This window comes from Phaenicophaeus curvirostris, chromosome 4 (genome assembly GCF_032191515.1).
Source record: "Phaenicophaeus curvirostris isolate KB17595 chromosome 4, BPBGC_Pcur_1.0, whole genome shotgun sequence".
Taxonomy (NCBI): domain Eukaryota; kingdom Metazoa; phylum Chordata; class Aves; order Cuculiformes; family Cuculidae; genus Phaenicophaeus; species Phaenicophaeus curvirostris.
Window position 1 is genome coordinate 65149042 of NC_091395.1, and position 16166 is coordinate 65165207.

At 40.4% G+C, this 16166-nt stretch overlaps 2 protein-coding genes across 4 annotated transcripts in view; one reads left to right on the top strand and one right to left on the bottom strand.

Moving 5' to 3' along the window:
• Nucleotides 1-4851, top strand: part of EVC (EvC ciliary complex subunit 1) — a 53786-nt gene extending 48935 nt beyond the window's left edge. For both annotated transcript variants that reach the window (XM_069856329.1, XM_069856330.1), the window contains exons 18-21: nucleotides 1983-2109; nucleotides 2365-2458; nucleotides 3630-3741; nucleotides 4740-4851. In XM_069856329.1, coding sequence (XP_069712430.1) covers nucleotides 1983-2109; nucleotides 2365-2458; nucleotides 3630-3741; nucleotides 4740-4821 — 415 coding nt within the window. In that variant the 3' untranslated portion in view covers nucleotides 4822-4851. The remainder of the gene's footprint in view (nucleotides 1-1982; nucleotides 2110-2364; nucleotides 2459-3629; nucleotides 3742-4739) is intronic.
• A 7024-nt stretch (nucleotides 4852-11875) lies between these two features.
• Nucleotides 11876-16166, bottom strand: part of CRMP1 (collapsin response mediator protein 1) — a 50727-nt gene continuing 46436 nt past the window's right edge. For both annotated transcript variants that reach the window (XM_069856312.1, XM_069856313.1), the window contains exons 13-14: nucleotides 14624-14789; nucleotides 11876-12881 (exon numbers count right to left, since the gene is read on the bottom strand). In XM_069856312.1, coding sequence (XP_069712413.1) covers nucleotides 12790-12881; nucleotides 14624-14789 — 258 coding nt within the window. In that variant the 3' untranslated portion in view covers nucleotides 11876-12789. The remainder of the gene's footprint in view (nucleotides 12882-14623; nucleotides 14790-16166) is intronic.

The window sequence follows — 16166 nt, forward strand, 5'->3', positions numbered from 1 at the left end:
TTGAAAAGACACAGTAAAAAACAATGCTAAAACATATGCCAAATTTTAAAAGAAATTTAACATTAATTTAGGATGGGAACCTATGCTGTCATTACGTTCCATCTTTTCTGCTTTGAACATCAAAAGTGTTTGCTAGTTTGTTTTTGGGTAAACGTGTACCATAATGAAGAGAAAATGTTTGACATATAAACAATGCTCAAAATGGCAAGAAGTTTTCAGTGAACGCCTTCAACAATGAAGACTGTTTGCACTAAATTTAGAGTGGAATCCCTCACATGTTAATTAAATAAAAATCATATTTAATTCATTGCTGATTTTATGAAAATTATGAGTCCAGACAAAAATTCCAAAGGAAAAAGTTGTCATAAATAGCTGTATGACTTGGCAGGCTCGTGATACATTTTTGTAGTAATTTTTCTTTCTTCTTGGTTTATTATGCAGAACAAGAAAGTATCTGTGATTTTAACATTGTAAAAGTTAAAAGGCTATAAGATTAATTCTTTTTTTAGACTCTCTGTTACTTCTAAATTGAGAGAAATTACTGATCACTTTGTGGTTTCCATCCTTGTTTGAATTAGTATAGATATGAACTGATGTAATAAATAGGCTTCATAAAACATCTGGTAGCTATTCTTTATCAATTTATTGATATAGATATCAATTTATAATTTATTCTAACATACCAATTCACTTCTAGCTGTTGTCTCAGTTTTTTCTCCCTTAATCTGTTGAAATGTCTTAAAACCAAGTACAATCAAACTAGCCTCAGGCAAGTAGAAATATGATATTGAAGAATGTAACTAGTAAACATTTAAGCTGGTCTCATAACCATTAGTAATCAAAACCATTTTCCTATCATCATTACGATTTCTTTTACAATCAAATCACAGTCTGTGTAAATTAATGACAAATTTTCCATTGTTTTGTCTAACTCCTATTAAACTCAACATAGAGATGCAAAGTTATGAGTGTGAGTTCAAAAAGGAGATTTTGAAAGCTAACCTTGTGTAAGCACTGACCATTACAAAAGCAACTTCATTATGTGTAGATGTCAGAAACAATTTGTGTTATCTCCGTCCCTGAGGAATATGATGGGTGATTGACAGCATTTCTTCAAGGTAGGTCAGGCAAGAGAACAGGAGAAATACAGCTTCAGCAAAGTTGCAGCGTATCAGGTTCTACTGTATTAATATTAATCTTTAACCAGAAAACTAAAATAAGTGAAGAATATAGTTGTGAATGCTCCCAGTAGCCCAGTTTTGAATTACCACGTTTCTGGCTCAGTCTCAACCTGATACTGAAGAGCATTGAATGAAATGCCTAATTCTTAATCCCTAATCCTCACACCTGATCTTCTAACAGCTTGTCCTTTTGGCAAGCACACAGTAAAGCTGACTCTGGAAACATACAATGGTTTTCAAAGCAAACTGCAACATTTACAGGACAAGAGGGAATGGCCTTTAGCTCCGCCAGGAGAAGTTCAGGCTTGACACAGGAAAATATTTTTCACGGAAAGGGTCATTGGGGACTGGAACAGGCTGCCCAAGGAGGTGGTTGAGTCATCTTCCCTGGAGGTGTTTAAAAGACGGGTGGACGAGATGCTGAGGGTCATGGTTTAGTCATTGATAAGAATGGTTGGACTCAATGATCCAATGGGTCCTTTCCAACCTAGTGATTCTATGATTCTATAATTAAAGCTGAACTCCACCTCCCAAATTCCAGGCAGAGACAACCCAAACTCCTGCCACAATTCCTACCTCCTAAAGGAGCTTGTATCCCATGGAGGGCCAGAGCAGGTTTATCAAATAAGTAAATCTGTCTAAAAATCTACTGCATTTTCTCTTTTGTCCCAGCAGAAGCTGAGCAAGCCTATGTTGTTCATGAGCCTTTCTTTCGACAAAATCTTCTAAATACACTTTGTCAGGATTGTATTCCTCACTTGAACTGAACAACATTGGTACTCTTAAATTTCTCTTGTCCAGGATGGTGCTGCAGCAAAAGAAGGTTTTGGCTCAGTTTGAACTGCAACAGCAAATTCGTCTGGAGTCTCTGAAACAGAAGCTGCTGGGACTGCATCACCTAGAAACCGAACTGGAGAATCAGCTAATGGTAAATTAGGGTAAAATGACTCACAGATCTGAAACAGTCCCTGGCGAAACATCAGAAAGGTTGTAAGGGTCTCTTTGCTGTTCTAGTTGAGATCAGTGCTAAGATTCACGACTGTTGGGGAAACTGAAAACTGTCAGTTGTTTCCTGTGTTCCTACAACTACATATGCCTTTTTTGTCATACCGCACGTAGAACAGCGTAACCCAAAATTGAACTGTGTTGTGTTAACTGACTTCTCGTTTATCCTTGTGTGTAGGAAGCAGAGCAGGACTTTGTGAGTGAGTTGGCTGCACTGGCCCAAGTTCCAGTGGCTGTGAAGAAGAAGCCTTCCAAAAGGAGCAAGCCCCCAGGTTGGTACAATCCTGAACTGTTTTTAAAAAAACATGATTCCACACATCGGTGCATATTTTGCAATCCAACACAGTGGAGTTTCAGCAAAGACTTTTTGTCACTTCCATTTCCCTAATCAGGATGTAGAAAAGAAAGGCAACCTTACAAGGTCACCAGGCTTACCAGTAGCACAGCCACAAATAAATGTCACCATTCAGAGTAGTCCTTTATCCAACAGATCACCTTGTGTCCACTGAGGTAAGGCTTTGCCTTGCGCAAACCAAAATTATTTTTCCTGTCTGAACTGTGTTCACCTCAGTCACTAAGTCTTTGGGATAACAGCAGAGCTGACTCACCCAGCTTTCATTCTCCTGGTAGAATGGAAGAATCACCTTCCCACACCTGCTCCAAAGTAGAATCTTACTGAATCAAAAAAGCTGAAATGTTTATATGGATTTACCACGTTTTTAACAAATTACATTAATTCATTACTCAAGAGATACCTAGGGATAAATTGTCAGAATAACAGTTGTGTTTCCTAATACACATTTGGTGTGGAGCATGCAAATTCTCATCCTTTGACCTATGTTATCCTTCTGTCATTGTCACAATGAAACATTCAGCATTACATTTGAAAGATTCTGAAAGGTGAGATGGAATTAAAAAGGGAAAAGCAGTTCATGCATTTGGACAATTTTGAAGTCTCTCTCCCTAGTCAGTTGCTCCACAAGGGTGCAGAACTTTTTGCCCTGGTAGGCACTGTGGCCCCAGGGACGGATGTGGAAGCTTTGCCCAAGGTCCTAAAACCAGTGTATTTTTACCATCAGATTTTTTTCTAATTCAGATCATATAAAATGATGAATTGGCTTTTCTTCTCTTTGCTGGTGATAAAAAGCCATTTTCAATTACTTGCTTAGGAAACATATGATATGACTTTCAGCTGTTGCACCTCTTGGAAACTTACCTCAGCGTTCAGAAAGTGTGAAAGTTGAAGGTCTGCTGTGTGAGAACTAACTGATGGTAAAAAACCCAATACGCTAGACCAATGAAAAGTGGAATGGTTTCCTTGGAATAATAACATGTATGTATGAAGTGTTATTTTTTTGGTTTAGGCTAATCAAAACCAAAAAAGCTGTAATATCTCTAATGTGTGATTCTTTTTTTTCAATCCACATACATTTGGCAATTCAGGGGAAAAAACAAACTCAAAAAGAAAGACCTTTCAGTCATCAGAATCAACAGACAAAAATGATTCTCATGAAAATATTCAAGAGCCGTCTGGACTGACTCCTGGTTTGTGCAGGTACAGTAGAGGCTAAAAAAATGGTATGTGAAAAAATATTTTTAAAAAGCAGTACATAATCAGCTATGTTAATGAAACCCAAATTATAATGCTTACATTACCTGAGCTTTTCCATAATATTTACTTCTATCATGTAATTGATGGGTTTTCCCCATATTCTTTTTTAAATATAAGAAAATAATCTGAGTTTGCTTGTCTGTGCTGCTACGTATTTTCTAAATAACTTTGATTTTAGGCAGAAAAATGAGAAATACTATTTTCAAATTTTCTTTAATTAGGTTTTTAAAACCTGAGTCACAGACAGCATAAATTAGCAGAGACGAGTGAGCCCAGTGGAACTAGGCTGACATGTAGCAACCAAAATATGGTCTGTGGTATTTAGGCTTTCAGCTTCCACCTTTATTTCAGGAACAAAGGCAAAGCCAGTCTTTGGCTGATGAGGGTAGCAGCTCTAACAATGATTTTCTTGATAGATGTTTCAGTTGGCTTATGCTGGGGTGCTGACTAGAGGAGAAGAAATGGCTACAAACCTGAAAGATGCCAGCTGATTACTACGGGCAGATCAAACCAGCCAGCTGGTCACTGGGGCTTGATATATTGAGCAGAGAAAATCCTGTTGACAGGCAAAGCAAACAGTTGGTTCTCAGGAGCCACAAGCCTTTGGGGAAAAATATTTATCCCCTGAGTGACCTCAGCCTGAGACTGACTTCAGGAGATGGCTCCTTTCCCTGATGGCATCAACCCTTTTCACACACTCCTTTCCCACAGCAAACAAGGGATACGTATGTAGGGAACAGGGATCCAACAAAGGAACGTTTATCTTTATGCAACTTTGTTTTGGCAGCCTCAACAGGGCAGCTGAAACCAGCAGTGCAGAAGTTATAATTACATAGTGAGCACCTTTCTTCTGTTATCAAAATTCATTTATTTTTAGAGAGAATTGTGGCATTTGAAAACCTCTATAATTTTGTTTTATTTTTCTTATGTATTTCTTTCAGAGGGAATTTACAGAGTCTCCATGAAGGGGAGACTGAACCAAGAAAAAACTCGAAGATGCTAAAAAAAAGAGGCAACAGGTAGTAAAAGCATTTATATCAGCTTTCTGAACACCGAATTTCAAAGCATTCTTGGGGACACTCAGCAGCTATAAATACTTACTAAGCTGCTTTACTGAGAAACAATGATCATCAATTCTAACCAAGGAATCTTCTTCAGCTACAGACCAAGAATAAATATCAACTTCCTTTAGCTGTTAATGAAACATTCCCACTTGCTTTTGGAAAGGGGGAACAAGACTTTAATATAAGGTCTTCAGCATTGCTTGGGGAATGTGGAGAACAGATCTACACTAGGCTGGTTCCCCAAGTCAGTGTATCACAGTAAGGTTTCATACAATAGTGATGTACCACTTGCTTTTGAGACCTAAATGTGGTATATCAATTCTTAATATTTTCAAACTGCTGGTTTGGACTAACAAAAATAGATAGAAATGTATAGAATACATGAGTAGACCAAGTCGTATTGATACATCAAAAGATTACATTTGGTCTCTCTTTTCTTATGTTTTAGTGCTTCTGAGTCTATGGATGCTTTTGTTAAATTTGTACAAAGATTTTTATAAACATATTCCTCTATGTTTGTCTTGGATCTCAAATTATTGTTTTTAGGAAGAATGGGAGAAAAACAGTTTACTGTTTCATTTTTTATACTTCAGTTTCTAGTTTTCTGTAAGTACACTCCTTTGTTTCCAATGTACTTCGTTATGCTCATTAACATTTCTTATGGGAATTCTTCTTGTTATGCAAAACAGTTCTTACTGGCTGTACAGAGCACCTGTATTGTGCAATAAATTGCCCCCCTTAAGCCATCTTATAGCTTTCATGAAATGAAAAATTTCTGGGTTTTTATTTAAATCGATCGTACATTTTTCTAGCTAAAAGGCTGTCCTTCCGCACATGATGGAAGATATTGCATCAGCTGTGCAGTTTGCCTCAGCTAAAAGTGACTTTGCTGGGCATGTTACACTCAGTTGTTGAGGGGCCAATTTTCACCTTAATCATTGTAAAAATACTTACATTTCTAAACTGTGGCACTAAAAGCATTTGATTCTGGTATGTCAGCAATTGGTCTCTAAGATCTCTCTGCCTTCCTGATCTGGACAGTGTAGTTGCTGCTTGCTGGGCTTTTTTTTTTTTTTTTTTGTAAACTGATGCAGCCTGTTTACTTCTGAACATCTTAATTCCATCTAGAGAGCAAAAGGGCAACTTTTACTATTAGAGTTGATAATGTTTTAAACTACAAAGCTCAGCAGCGGCTCCCGTTACAGTTAGGATGCAATTTAACGGCCCGAGCCGGGGTTCTCTTCACCCGAGCGACATCTCCCTGTGGCTCCTGGCGCTGAAAAATATTGAAATGGATTTTTCTCTCCCTTGGAAAGCGTAGAAAGGTTCAGATTATCCCAAAAGCAGGGCAGCAGTGCCCTCTCCCGGTGAGCTGGCGGGATGTTCTATGTGGTGGAGGTGACAGAGAGGCACGGAGTCAGTGAGGGGGCTGGAGAACAGGCCCTATGAGGAACAGCTGAGGGAGCTGGGGGTGTTTAGCCTGGAGAAGAGGAGGCTGAGGGGACACCTCATTGCTCTCTACAACTACCTGAAAGGAGGTTGTGGAGAGGAGGGTGCTGGTCTCTTCTCCCAAGTGACAGGAGACAGGACGAGAGGGAATGGCCTCAAGCTCCACCAGGGGAGGTTTAGGCTGGACATTAGGAAAAAAATTTTCACAGAAAGGGTCATTGGGCACTGGAAGAGGCTGCCCAGGGAGGTGGTTGAGTCACCTTCCCTGGAGGTGTTTAAGGAACAGGTGGATGAGGTGGTGAGGGGCATGGTTTAGTGATTGATAGGAATGGTTGGACTCGATGATCCTGTGGGTCTTTTCCAACCTGGTGATTCTAGGATGCTGGCTTTCAGCAGGGACCCCTGCCAGTCCCCAGAGCCCCTCCCTGCCCGGCTGCTCTGCCAGCCCCACATCCCCACACTGCAGGCTCTGCAAACTGGTGCTTCCTCTCCCACAACATCACATTAGCTTCCTGGCAAAACACCCGCTGCTCTTGCCCCTGCTACCAACTTCTCAGTCTCCATGAGTTATTCCACAGATTCACAGTCCTAGTTGAGGTCGTGTGCGGCTTTTGTGCATGTCAGAGCACTCGCATAACATCACTCCCTGTCAGTGATGCAGATATTGAAGAAGAAAGAGTTTTATTAGACTGAGAGACAAATGTAGCATAGACTCAGCTAAGCTCACCAGTTACTCTTCAGTTAAGCACTGTTTGAATTCCATGTTATGTTGTTTTAACCACAGTGACAGTCTCCCTCCCATCTCCTTTCATAGTCATTGCAGAGTGCTGCTTATTTTTTTTCTTTTCTGCCTCTGGTCCCTCAGTTCACTTTAAATCCAAGCGATTGCTTATTTCAAAGCCAACACAAGATAGTACTGTGAGAAACGCTTACAAGTCGAATAGGTAAACTGAGGCGTGCATCTTGTGAAGCAACATTAGTTATTTATTAATTCATGATTGCAATCGCGGAAGCGCCTCCTTCTAACAAGAAGAAAAGTGCTCAACCTTTGTCAAAAAACCCACAATTTTTATACCATTCGTCTGAAAGGAAGACCACCCCCTCCCAAAGCTTACAATCTATCCCAAAGCTATTACACGGCTGTTACTAGACTAATTTTTATATATTAAATTTCTTACCCAATCTGTTGTTTGTAAGTCCTTATATTCTTAAGCGTATCTTGTACTGTACCAGAACGGTAACAGATAATTTGGACTCGGTGATCCGGTGGGTCTCTTCCAACCTGGTTATTCTGTGATTCTGTAATATTTATCTTTTTTTTTTCTACAAACTACTTGCTCAGCCATTTCTTAGTGAAGAACAGCTTATGTAATCATATTTTGCAAGACTGTTATAATTTCAATTCAGCAAGACCCTCCATCTTAATGCTTAAACTTCCACTTTGTAAAAACAAAGCCTAACTCTCACAGTACTGAACACAAGAATTTTTGGGGGATGCTGTGAAGTACTTTATCACCAGCTGAATAGGCACAACTTATTGCAACAGTCACATGTTTCATCACAGGGGTTCCAATTAGTCGTCAGAAAGAAAAGACTCTTGCCAAGAAATGGTTAAATCACTGGAGCCAGTAGTTCAGAGAAGACCCAGAATATAAATTCTTAGAGAGTTTCACACTCAGTTGGACAAGATCCTGATCAGCCTAGTTTTTAAGTTAGCCCTGCTTTGAGTGGGAGGCTGGACTTCAGGTGATACCTCTTCCAACCTGAATCTGTTCATGATTCTAATACTTCTTCCTGCTCGTCTGTTACTGAAATGTTCAGTGTGTGTGTTGTCTCCTCCACTACCCTCGCCCCTTACACCTTCTGTGTGTTATAGGGGATGGTAGAAATTCCTTGTGAGCCAGGGATTGTGCCTGGAGAGTCCTTGGGAGATGAACTGCTCAGCAGTTTTGGCATCTGAGAGCAGTCTCTAGCACAGTGGAGATCACATAGGGAGAAAAAAGAGGATACCTAGGTGTCAACCGTAGCTCAAAACACTTGCTTTATACTATGAATCTATAAAGCACTTTTTCTTTAGTTTGTTCAGGAGAGGCTCGCAAGAATCTTTGATCATGCTTTACGTGATGATTTTATATATGAAAAATACTTGCAGAAATAAAAGGGGAAAGTGCCATGCTCTTTTTATCCTTTTTTTTTAACATCACGGCTAACAACCATTACAACAGTTCATGACTGTGTTCAGCCTCATTCACAGCTTTGACAAGGGTGTAGCTCAAACAAATTCTAGGCATGGTGTTAAGAGTTGTTTTGAAGTAATCAAAATAGCCCATCTCAGTGGTGTCTCTGCTGTAGAAAAATGTGAAAAGCCTTGTCATGCAGCAGTCTTGCTGAAAGGCAGCGTGGACCACACTGAAGAGGTGAGCAACTTAAAAGACTTGTACTTGGGACCTTCAGGCTGGTGCCAGCTCCTGTGCAACAGGGGCAGATTTGATTCCTGATGTAAACAAGCACTCCTAATTATGTCATACATAATAGTCCTTTTATCCAGTCTGTGCACAGTGTAACCCAATATCAGGGCAAGCTCCAGGTTAGCACTTTCACCCACTCCATCATGGTGGCTACAGCAGTCTCTGGGAGGCATCCTGGCATCTTCACATACAACAGCTTTTTGGTTCTTCAAGCTAAACAAATACTTCTAGGTGTTTAGCAGAAAGTATGAAGGGATTAGCACACAAGTGCCCAGTTTGCCTCGTGCTGTCTGGGACCAGCCTGTGCACTGGGAGGGTCCTGGTCTCAGCACCCTCGCAGCTGTGGCCACTGGTGTTCTGCAGATCAGAAGTGGGGACAAGGTTCTGGACCCTGCCAGCTGAAGACCTTTAGAAAGAAGTAATGCAGTCACTGATGTACTTGCAGGATGGTTTGCTTCCAGTTGTTTGGAAGATGCTGCTAACTGTAAAGCCTTTTAGGCATGTATGACTGTATATGACTATACATTTACAGCCTTGCATGTCCATCTCACTGTGCTAGATAAAATTAGAGTCTGTGCAGTTGGTGAGGGGATGGGGAAGCAGGAGGGATGTGTTGAGACCCAACTACCCATATCACTGTGAATATTTAATTTTCAAATAAGCAGCTCTAAGAGCCGTTTTTTACATCATTAGGACTGTATCGGGAGTTACAAGGTCATAGCCCTGCTGCAAATTTTCAGAAGCTTGACAATTCAAAAAGCATGAAAACTTTGCATTGCTTTCTTCTTGCAGATAAGAGCAGCTCCTCACCCACAAGTTCACAAATTGGACATCTCCCAACTTGTTGCTCTTACAAGCAGTAAACTCAGGTATAGCTTCCTATTCTGTAGGTCTATTCAGGAGCACCAGCTAATCCACATTTTATTTATGCTGTTTTTAAAGGACAGGTTAGCAACATAGGTGTAGGGGTATTGCTGTGAAATAGGCCTTCAGGTGGTAAAAGCCCCACTAACCTTGCTTGGTTTAGCCCCACTGTGAGCATGGCAGAGCATGTGTCAACTTCCCAATGGTGTATCACAATAACCATCCAAGCGCGGCATCCTTCATCTCACCTAGTGACCATACAGTACCTGTGCTCCAAAACAGCGCTGTTTAAATCACCCCCAGGTAGTACTGCGTGTCCAGAGTAGAGACACAGGCACAGGACAGAACCCATCGGCTTCCCCTAGGCTGTCCCTCAGCAGCATGGGAGCAGCAGTGTGGTTGTGGGAGCTTATACTCATCCTAGGCACACTAGCCAGTTGCTTTGGGTTAGGATATTGCTTAGCACATAGGAAAAGTGGAATCTGTCAATACCAGCTGCACGATCATTTCCGTCACCTCAGGCATGACTGGTTTTATAGATTTAGTCAACTTACTTGGAAGGGATGAACCATTGCTACTTGCAAAAACACATGCAAAAAAACCATTAAAGAAATTGTAACTAGCAATTAGAAAATTTTCAACTATGTCAAATTTGCTGCATAGTTTCACAAACCATCTTTATTTATATTGTCCATGCTACATGGCCAGAACTGTTGCTGATTCTTTCAACACTCATATCAAATGGGTTGGAATAGGACAGTAGACATGGAGACTTGGCATTTCGGGATTACCTTACCTGCTAGGCTATTGGTTACTCCAGGGCAGGTTGCACTCAGGCTTTTTTTCTTTTTTTTCTGCTAGCATTATTTTATTTCATGTGAAAAACCTCAACTACCCAGTGAACAAGCAAGCATAGGTGTAAGGGCACTCTACAGGCAATAGGAAACCGATTTGAGTGCTTAGCCAGAGTTGTTCCTGAAAAGCTTTACTTTTCTCTTTTTTGGGGGGAACAATCAATTCAGTTCAGTTCAGGCTGAATTACAGTGTTTCTTCACTGGGTCAGATCAAAGCTAAAGCAAAAGCTGGCTATTCGGACCAGGTCTGCTGCCAGCTTTTCAGACCAAGCTGACGAAAATGGAATTTTCCAGAGTAGCAGTTCCTTTCCAAGCCCAGCTGGAGGTGACAGCATACTGGCTTCAGAAGATGACAGACTTATGGTACACTAACACTTTTATGTCCCACATGACGTGACATACACCACACGCCATGGGCCAGCAAGACAACTGATTGCTGCATGGAAAGGATGAACAGGTCAGGCATCACAGCTATATAATAAACATTCCACTGGCCCCATGCGACTACAAGACTTTTCCTGGTGCGGCTTTGTAATGTAGACAAGGGCAAAGTGGTACAAGGCCAAGGGGAAGCATTTTGATGAGTGTTTAAGTTTGTAGCACCCCACCCTCCAGCACGGCCCACACCTCCTACAACATCCTCAACACAATCAGACAATTAAAAGCAATATAAAAGGTTTCTTTACGTAGTTTGTGAGAGTCAAAGACAAGGAGAAGGCATTTTCTTTCACTCTCACAGAAGGAAAGGATTCAAGTCCACTTACTTTCCTCACTTTACCTGCATAATGTTCACACTGTGCCTAAACACTGCTGTGGTTCCATCAGCGGAGAAAAAGAGCATTAAGTCAAAATAGAATCGCAGGATCATAGAATCACAAGGTTGGAAGAGACCCACCAGATCATCGAGTCCAACCATTCCTATCAATCACTAAACCATGCCCCTCAGCACCTCCTCCACCCGTGCCTTAAACACCTCCAGGGAAGGTGACTTGACCACCTCCCTGGGCAGTCAGAGCAGAGCACAACGTACTGGTCCTGTGCAGAAGCTGATGGCATTCAATTACCATTTCAGGCAAATCAGATGCGGACCTGAAGGTCTTCAGAGAAAGCTTATTTAGGTCTTAATTGCAAAAACTAAGGCAGCTGCAATGTCAATACTACGTACATTTATACTGTGAGGTCTATTTAATTAAGACAGATGATGACATCCTATAATATGCATATGTGGACATTTATACATTTAAGACCCCTTCTGATCTAAGGAAGTTCCTTCCTTCACGTGACGTCAACCTAGAAGACAATTTCTCTTGAGTTTCTCCATTGTAAATTTTCAATCACTGAGCAACAGCACTGGAAAGCAGAGGAAGACACGTACCCATCAATTAATTTCCTTTATTTCACAAGCTCTGAATTCAGAAATTGAACCACAACTAGGTAGATCTTGATACGGTAGAGTAAGTAAAAATGCATGTGATTACAAAGGAAAAACTTTGTACAAAAAACTTTAAAAATCCGACGGTAACTTGGATTACCTGTAAGTACCAAAAATCTCATGCAGAAGAAGAGCACTACTGCCCAGGTGGAGAAATCCCTGCAGGGGTGGCAATGGCATTGGCATGGATAAATTATGGCTGTCTAAAATGGAAACAAGGACACAGACTTGGAACGTACTGAGTGGGAACAGACAGGTGGTACAAAGACCTTTTGTCATTATGTGTCCCAATGATTTTCTGTGTCAGATAAGTGCTTCTTGGGTTTATAATAAATTAAAAGATGAAACAGAAGCTGCCTATACTACTCTACTGCATACTTTCAAGATGGCCATTTTCTTCCTTCATAAGTGTTTTTGGTGTGTTTCTCAAATACGGACCTTAATCTTGGCATTGTGTCTAGTCAATTCTTGGCAATGTGTTCTAAAGGGACTCACTCACAGAATGCAACTTGCATAAATAACTCAGTAACATGCATTAACTACTCTAATACAGCGAAAGGGTGCAAAGGAACCATCATTCAGTTACAAGACAAAGCTAAAACCTGTAGTCACTAAAGGGGCAATGGAAGCACCATGCTTTAAGGTGACTATGGCATGAAAGCACAATTGTGAGGCAAGTAGTTCCAAGCAAACATACCACACTATTATCACCTCTTCCTATACAAAAAAAAAAAAAGACATTTCAGTTTTTATTTCCATTAATACCAAATAAAACTGTGGGTTCAATAACACAAATATTGAAGGGAACAGACATTATTCCCTTGAACCTTCATCCTTGTGTTTCTGTCCATTAGCATTTTTCAGCCAAGACTGGTAATATTTGAGCGACCACCAGGAGGTGCCACAATGCGGTGGCCAGTACGGCGTGGGTTATTGTCATCTATCTGAGCTCCTGCAACAACAGAAAAAAATCAGGAAACAAAGCTATGGAATGGAAAACAACATCAGTGGTGAGATTTTACCAGGCTTATTCCAGCTATGTGCCCCACACACCACCATCAAATGGTTTCTTTTGAGCCAGACCCCTGACTGAAGTGCTAAACAGACCTTCACGGTACATTTCTGTGCCTAGCTTCATTTGTCTTCAATAAGAAGTAAAGAATTAAATGTTTGGGATCAGATTGATGCTTATCCTGCAGGGGGAATTGTTCTCCAATGATGTGAAGAAGATCCCATGCAGGAATGACAGCCTACAGATTGGGTTCCCTTCATGAGATCAGACCCTGACAGGAAATATTACTGTTTAAACTACTAAATAACCCCAAACCCATGTAGGAGCATAGTGGATTTTTCAAACCTGCCTTATGATTTAGAATAACTCTCCCTACTGAGTCCATGAGTTAATGGGACAGTAAAACAAATGTTAGTGATCACAAATGATGAGGAAAGCATCATTGAGCTGATGTAAACTCACACCCACTTCAAACTGCCGTTTTAAAATGTTGAAAGGTTAAGCTTAAGGTGACAGCGAGCTTTCTGCCAGGCCAAATACTGTTCAACCACACTCCACTTCCCAAAAACAATGTAAGGCTACCATAAAAGCACAGGATCATTTTAAATGCTATCACAGTCTATGGTTCTGCTTTATTTCACACGAACACAGTAACGTGTATTTGCCTGATTTGGATCAAATTTGTACCACAAGACACCTTGGTAGCACCCAGGTCCAGCAGTGGACTGAAACCACAGCTTCAGATGTTATTGATTATTATTATTAGAGGTCAAATTTCTAAGCACTTTTTTTGGTTTATATAGCTTTATGTATGTGCATGTGCTCACTAAGGCCCCAGGTGTATGAGCAAAAATTTTCTTCAACTCACTAGAAGGATTTTTGAAATATTTTCTATCCTTGAGCTTACTTTCAGAAGTTTCATTTAGTTTATAAAGACACGATCTATCAGGAAAACTCTTGTCATCGGTTCCCACAGGGGAGAAAATCCAGTGACTTTCATAGCATCATAAGGAGCCACTTATTTACTAACTGGGCTGTAGACTTTTGAAGAATAAAGATTTGACACACTTGTAATTGTCTTCAGATGAGAATTATTTCCAGCAGTCCCAAAGGATGATTTTCCAGCCTATTTCTTATGTACCATGGAAAATGTTTTGAGCACCAAGAGCAAAGAGGACAAGCAATACTCTAATCTGCATATGAATAGTTTCTGCACATGGTTTGCCAACCATGGGCAAGGGCAGTTGAGGTTTATATGGCTAGCAGCTCCCAGTCTTGCAGCAAATAGAAAGCAGAATTGTCTGAGCAATCTAAAAATTTTTTCTGCATGCAGTCTTGCAGTATTATTTTCCTGGCCCATTACAGTTAGCTGAGGTCTCTGGTTGATGTGACTGAGGCCTCTTGGCGGTATGTACAGCTGGTTGGACTTGGGTAATATTACAAGACTGCATGCAGAAAAAAATTTTAGATTGCAACTTTCTGAATATTTAGCAATTCGAAAAATATTCCTACGGAATGAATGTATGAAAACATATATACACATATATACATTTATGTAAATGTATGCATGTATGTGAGTATATATAATCCTTTCATGTCTTATTAAGTAATTATAATTTGAATTTATCACCAATAAACCACTCATGGCTTTAAAACATTTCTGATGAGTCAGGCTGACTTACCTGATAAGCTAAAGTTGGATTGATGGAGGTTTCTGATTGGTGGGGGCTGGTTTTTGGCAGGGGAGGATTTAGTTGAGGGTGCAGGAGTTGCATATTTTGGCGTAGCAGGGATTTCATACACAGGCCCATCATACATTCCTCTGGAGACTCCTTGCAGTCCTCCCACCTAGAACAAGAGGAGAATAACACAGACACTGAGAATGGTTCCTAATGATACTCCTGCCTTTATGCAGAGATGACTGAGCACAGAGCTATGTTCTGCATTAGCTGAATTAAAAACACACCTATATTCTCATCAAAGCTACAGACTGCTTTATATATAAGTAAATTAAAAACCTTCCTCCCTCTATTTTTATATATAGAAAAATTATAAAAGAAGCTTGCTTAACAGTCAATGGGGAGAAATGCAATTCAAAAGAACAGATCTGACCTAAGATTTTTTTTTGATTAAGATAGTCACTATCATCTCTTCTCTCTCCATTCATGGCATTCAAGTGAATTCTTGAACACTTGGGATGTTGCAAGACCAATATACACTATTCTGATAGCAGCAATTTCACTCCTACCTTTTCCTCCCCTTCAGATCTCTTATCTTCACTAGAACTCATTGAAAACTCCTGGCAGTTTTAAAATTAAAATTTCAAAAGTTTCCGCTTCTTATCATCAACTAAAAAAGTAACTATACACTAGGCTGTGGCATGGGACCTGCCTTTCAGTGTTTGTCAATAGAGTATCTGTTATTTGAGCTCTCATTTCAGTTTGAGGTCCCTAGATTTTATTCCTGTACAGTTCCTTGAACGAACATCAGGAAAAACAGTCAACACAGCCTTACTGACCTTGAAATCACAGGAATCTGGGAAGTAATATTTTTTTTAAAAACAGTACCAACTTTGAGGAAGAGCCTGAAGCCACTGAATTGCAGAATACAAAGCTCATCAAAAAATCAGAAAAAATGTGGCTTACAAGATTATTACTTCAGAGCCATTTTCCCAACAGGTTAACAGAAAATACTGTACGGGAAGGTCACTATTTACACAGGTTTGATCCAGCTCTTACAGGACTCAATGCATTTTCCTTGCCTTTGGTCATCAAGCTCAAGAGCCACTGTCTCACAGGCTGAGCCTAAACTAATGCACAGAAGGGAGCAGGTGCTGATCACAGCAATGAATCTCTCTTCCAGGGACCCACAAAGGCAGTAGTTTACACTGCTATCCCTGCTCCAGGGATAAATTTATACTGTTCTCCTGTGAATTACAGCTTTGCAGCCCCTCGTTTCACGTGTTTTTTCTATATTCCTTTGTTATGCACCGACATATTCATATGGTGGCCGATACATCCATCACTGGGTTTTTCTAAATACTTCCAATCGATAAAATTTGATAGTGGGAAAAGGAATGCAGATATGAACCTGCTCTCCCTTCCTCTTGGCAGGCAGCAGAGGGAGCTGCAAGAGAAAAAAATAGAGAAAATATTCCTTTTCTTGGTCAGACCTTATCTAAAATCAAAGGTCTTTCTCAAAATCCAGGCCTGCTTGCAAGATGCA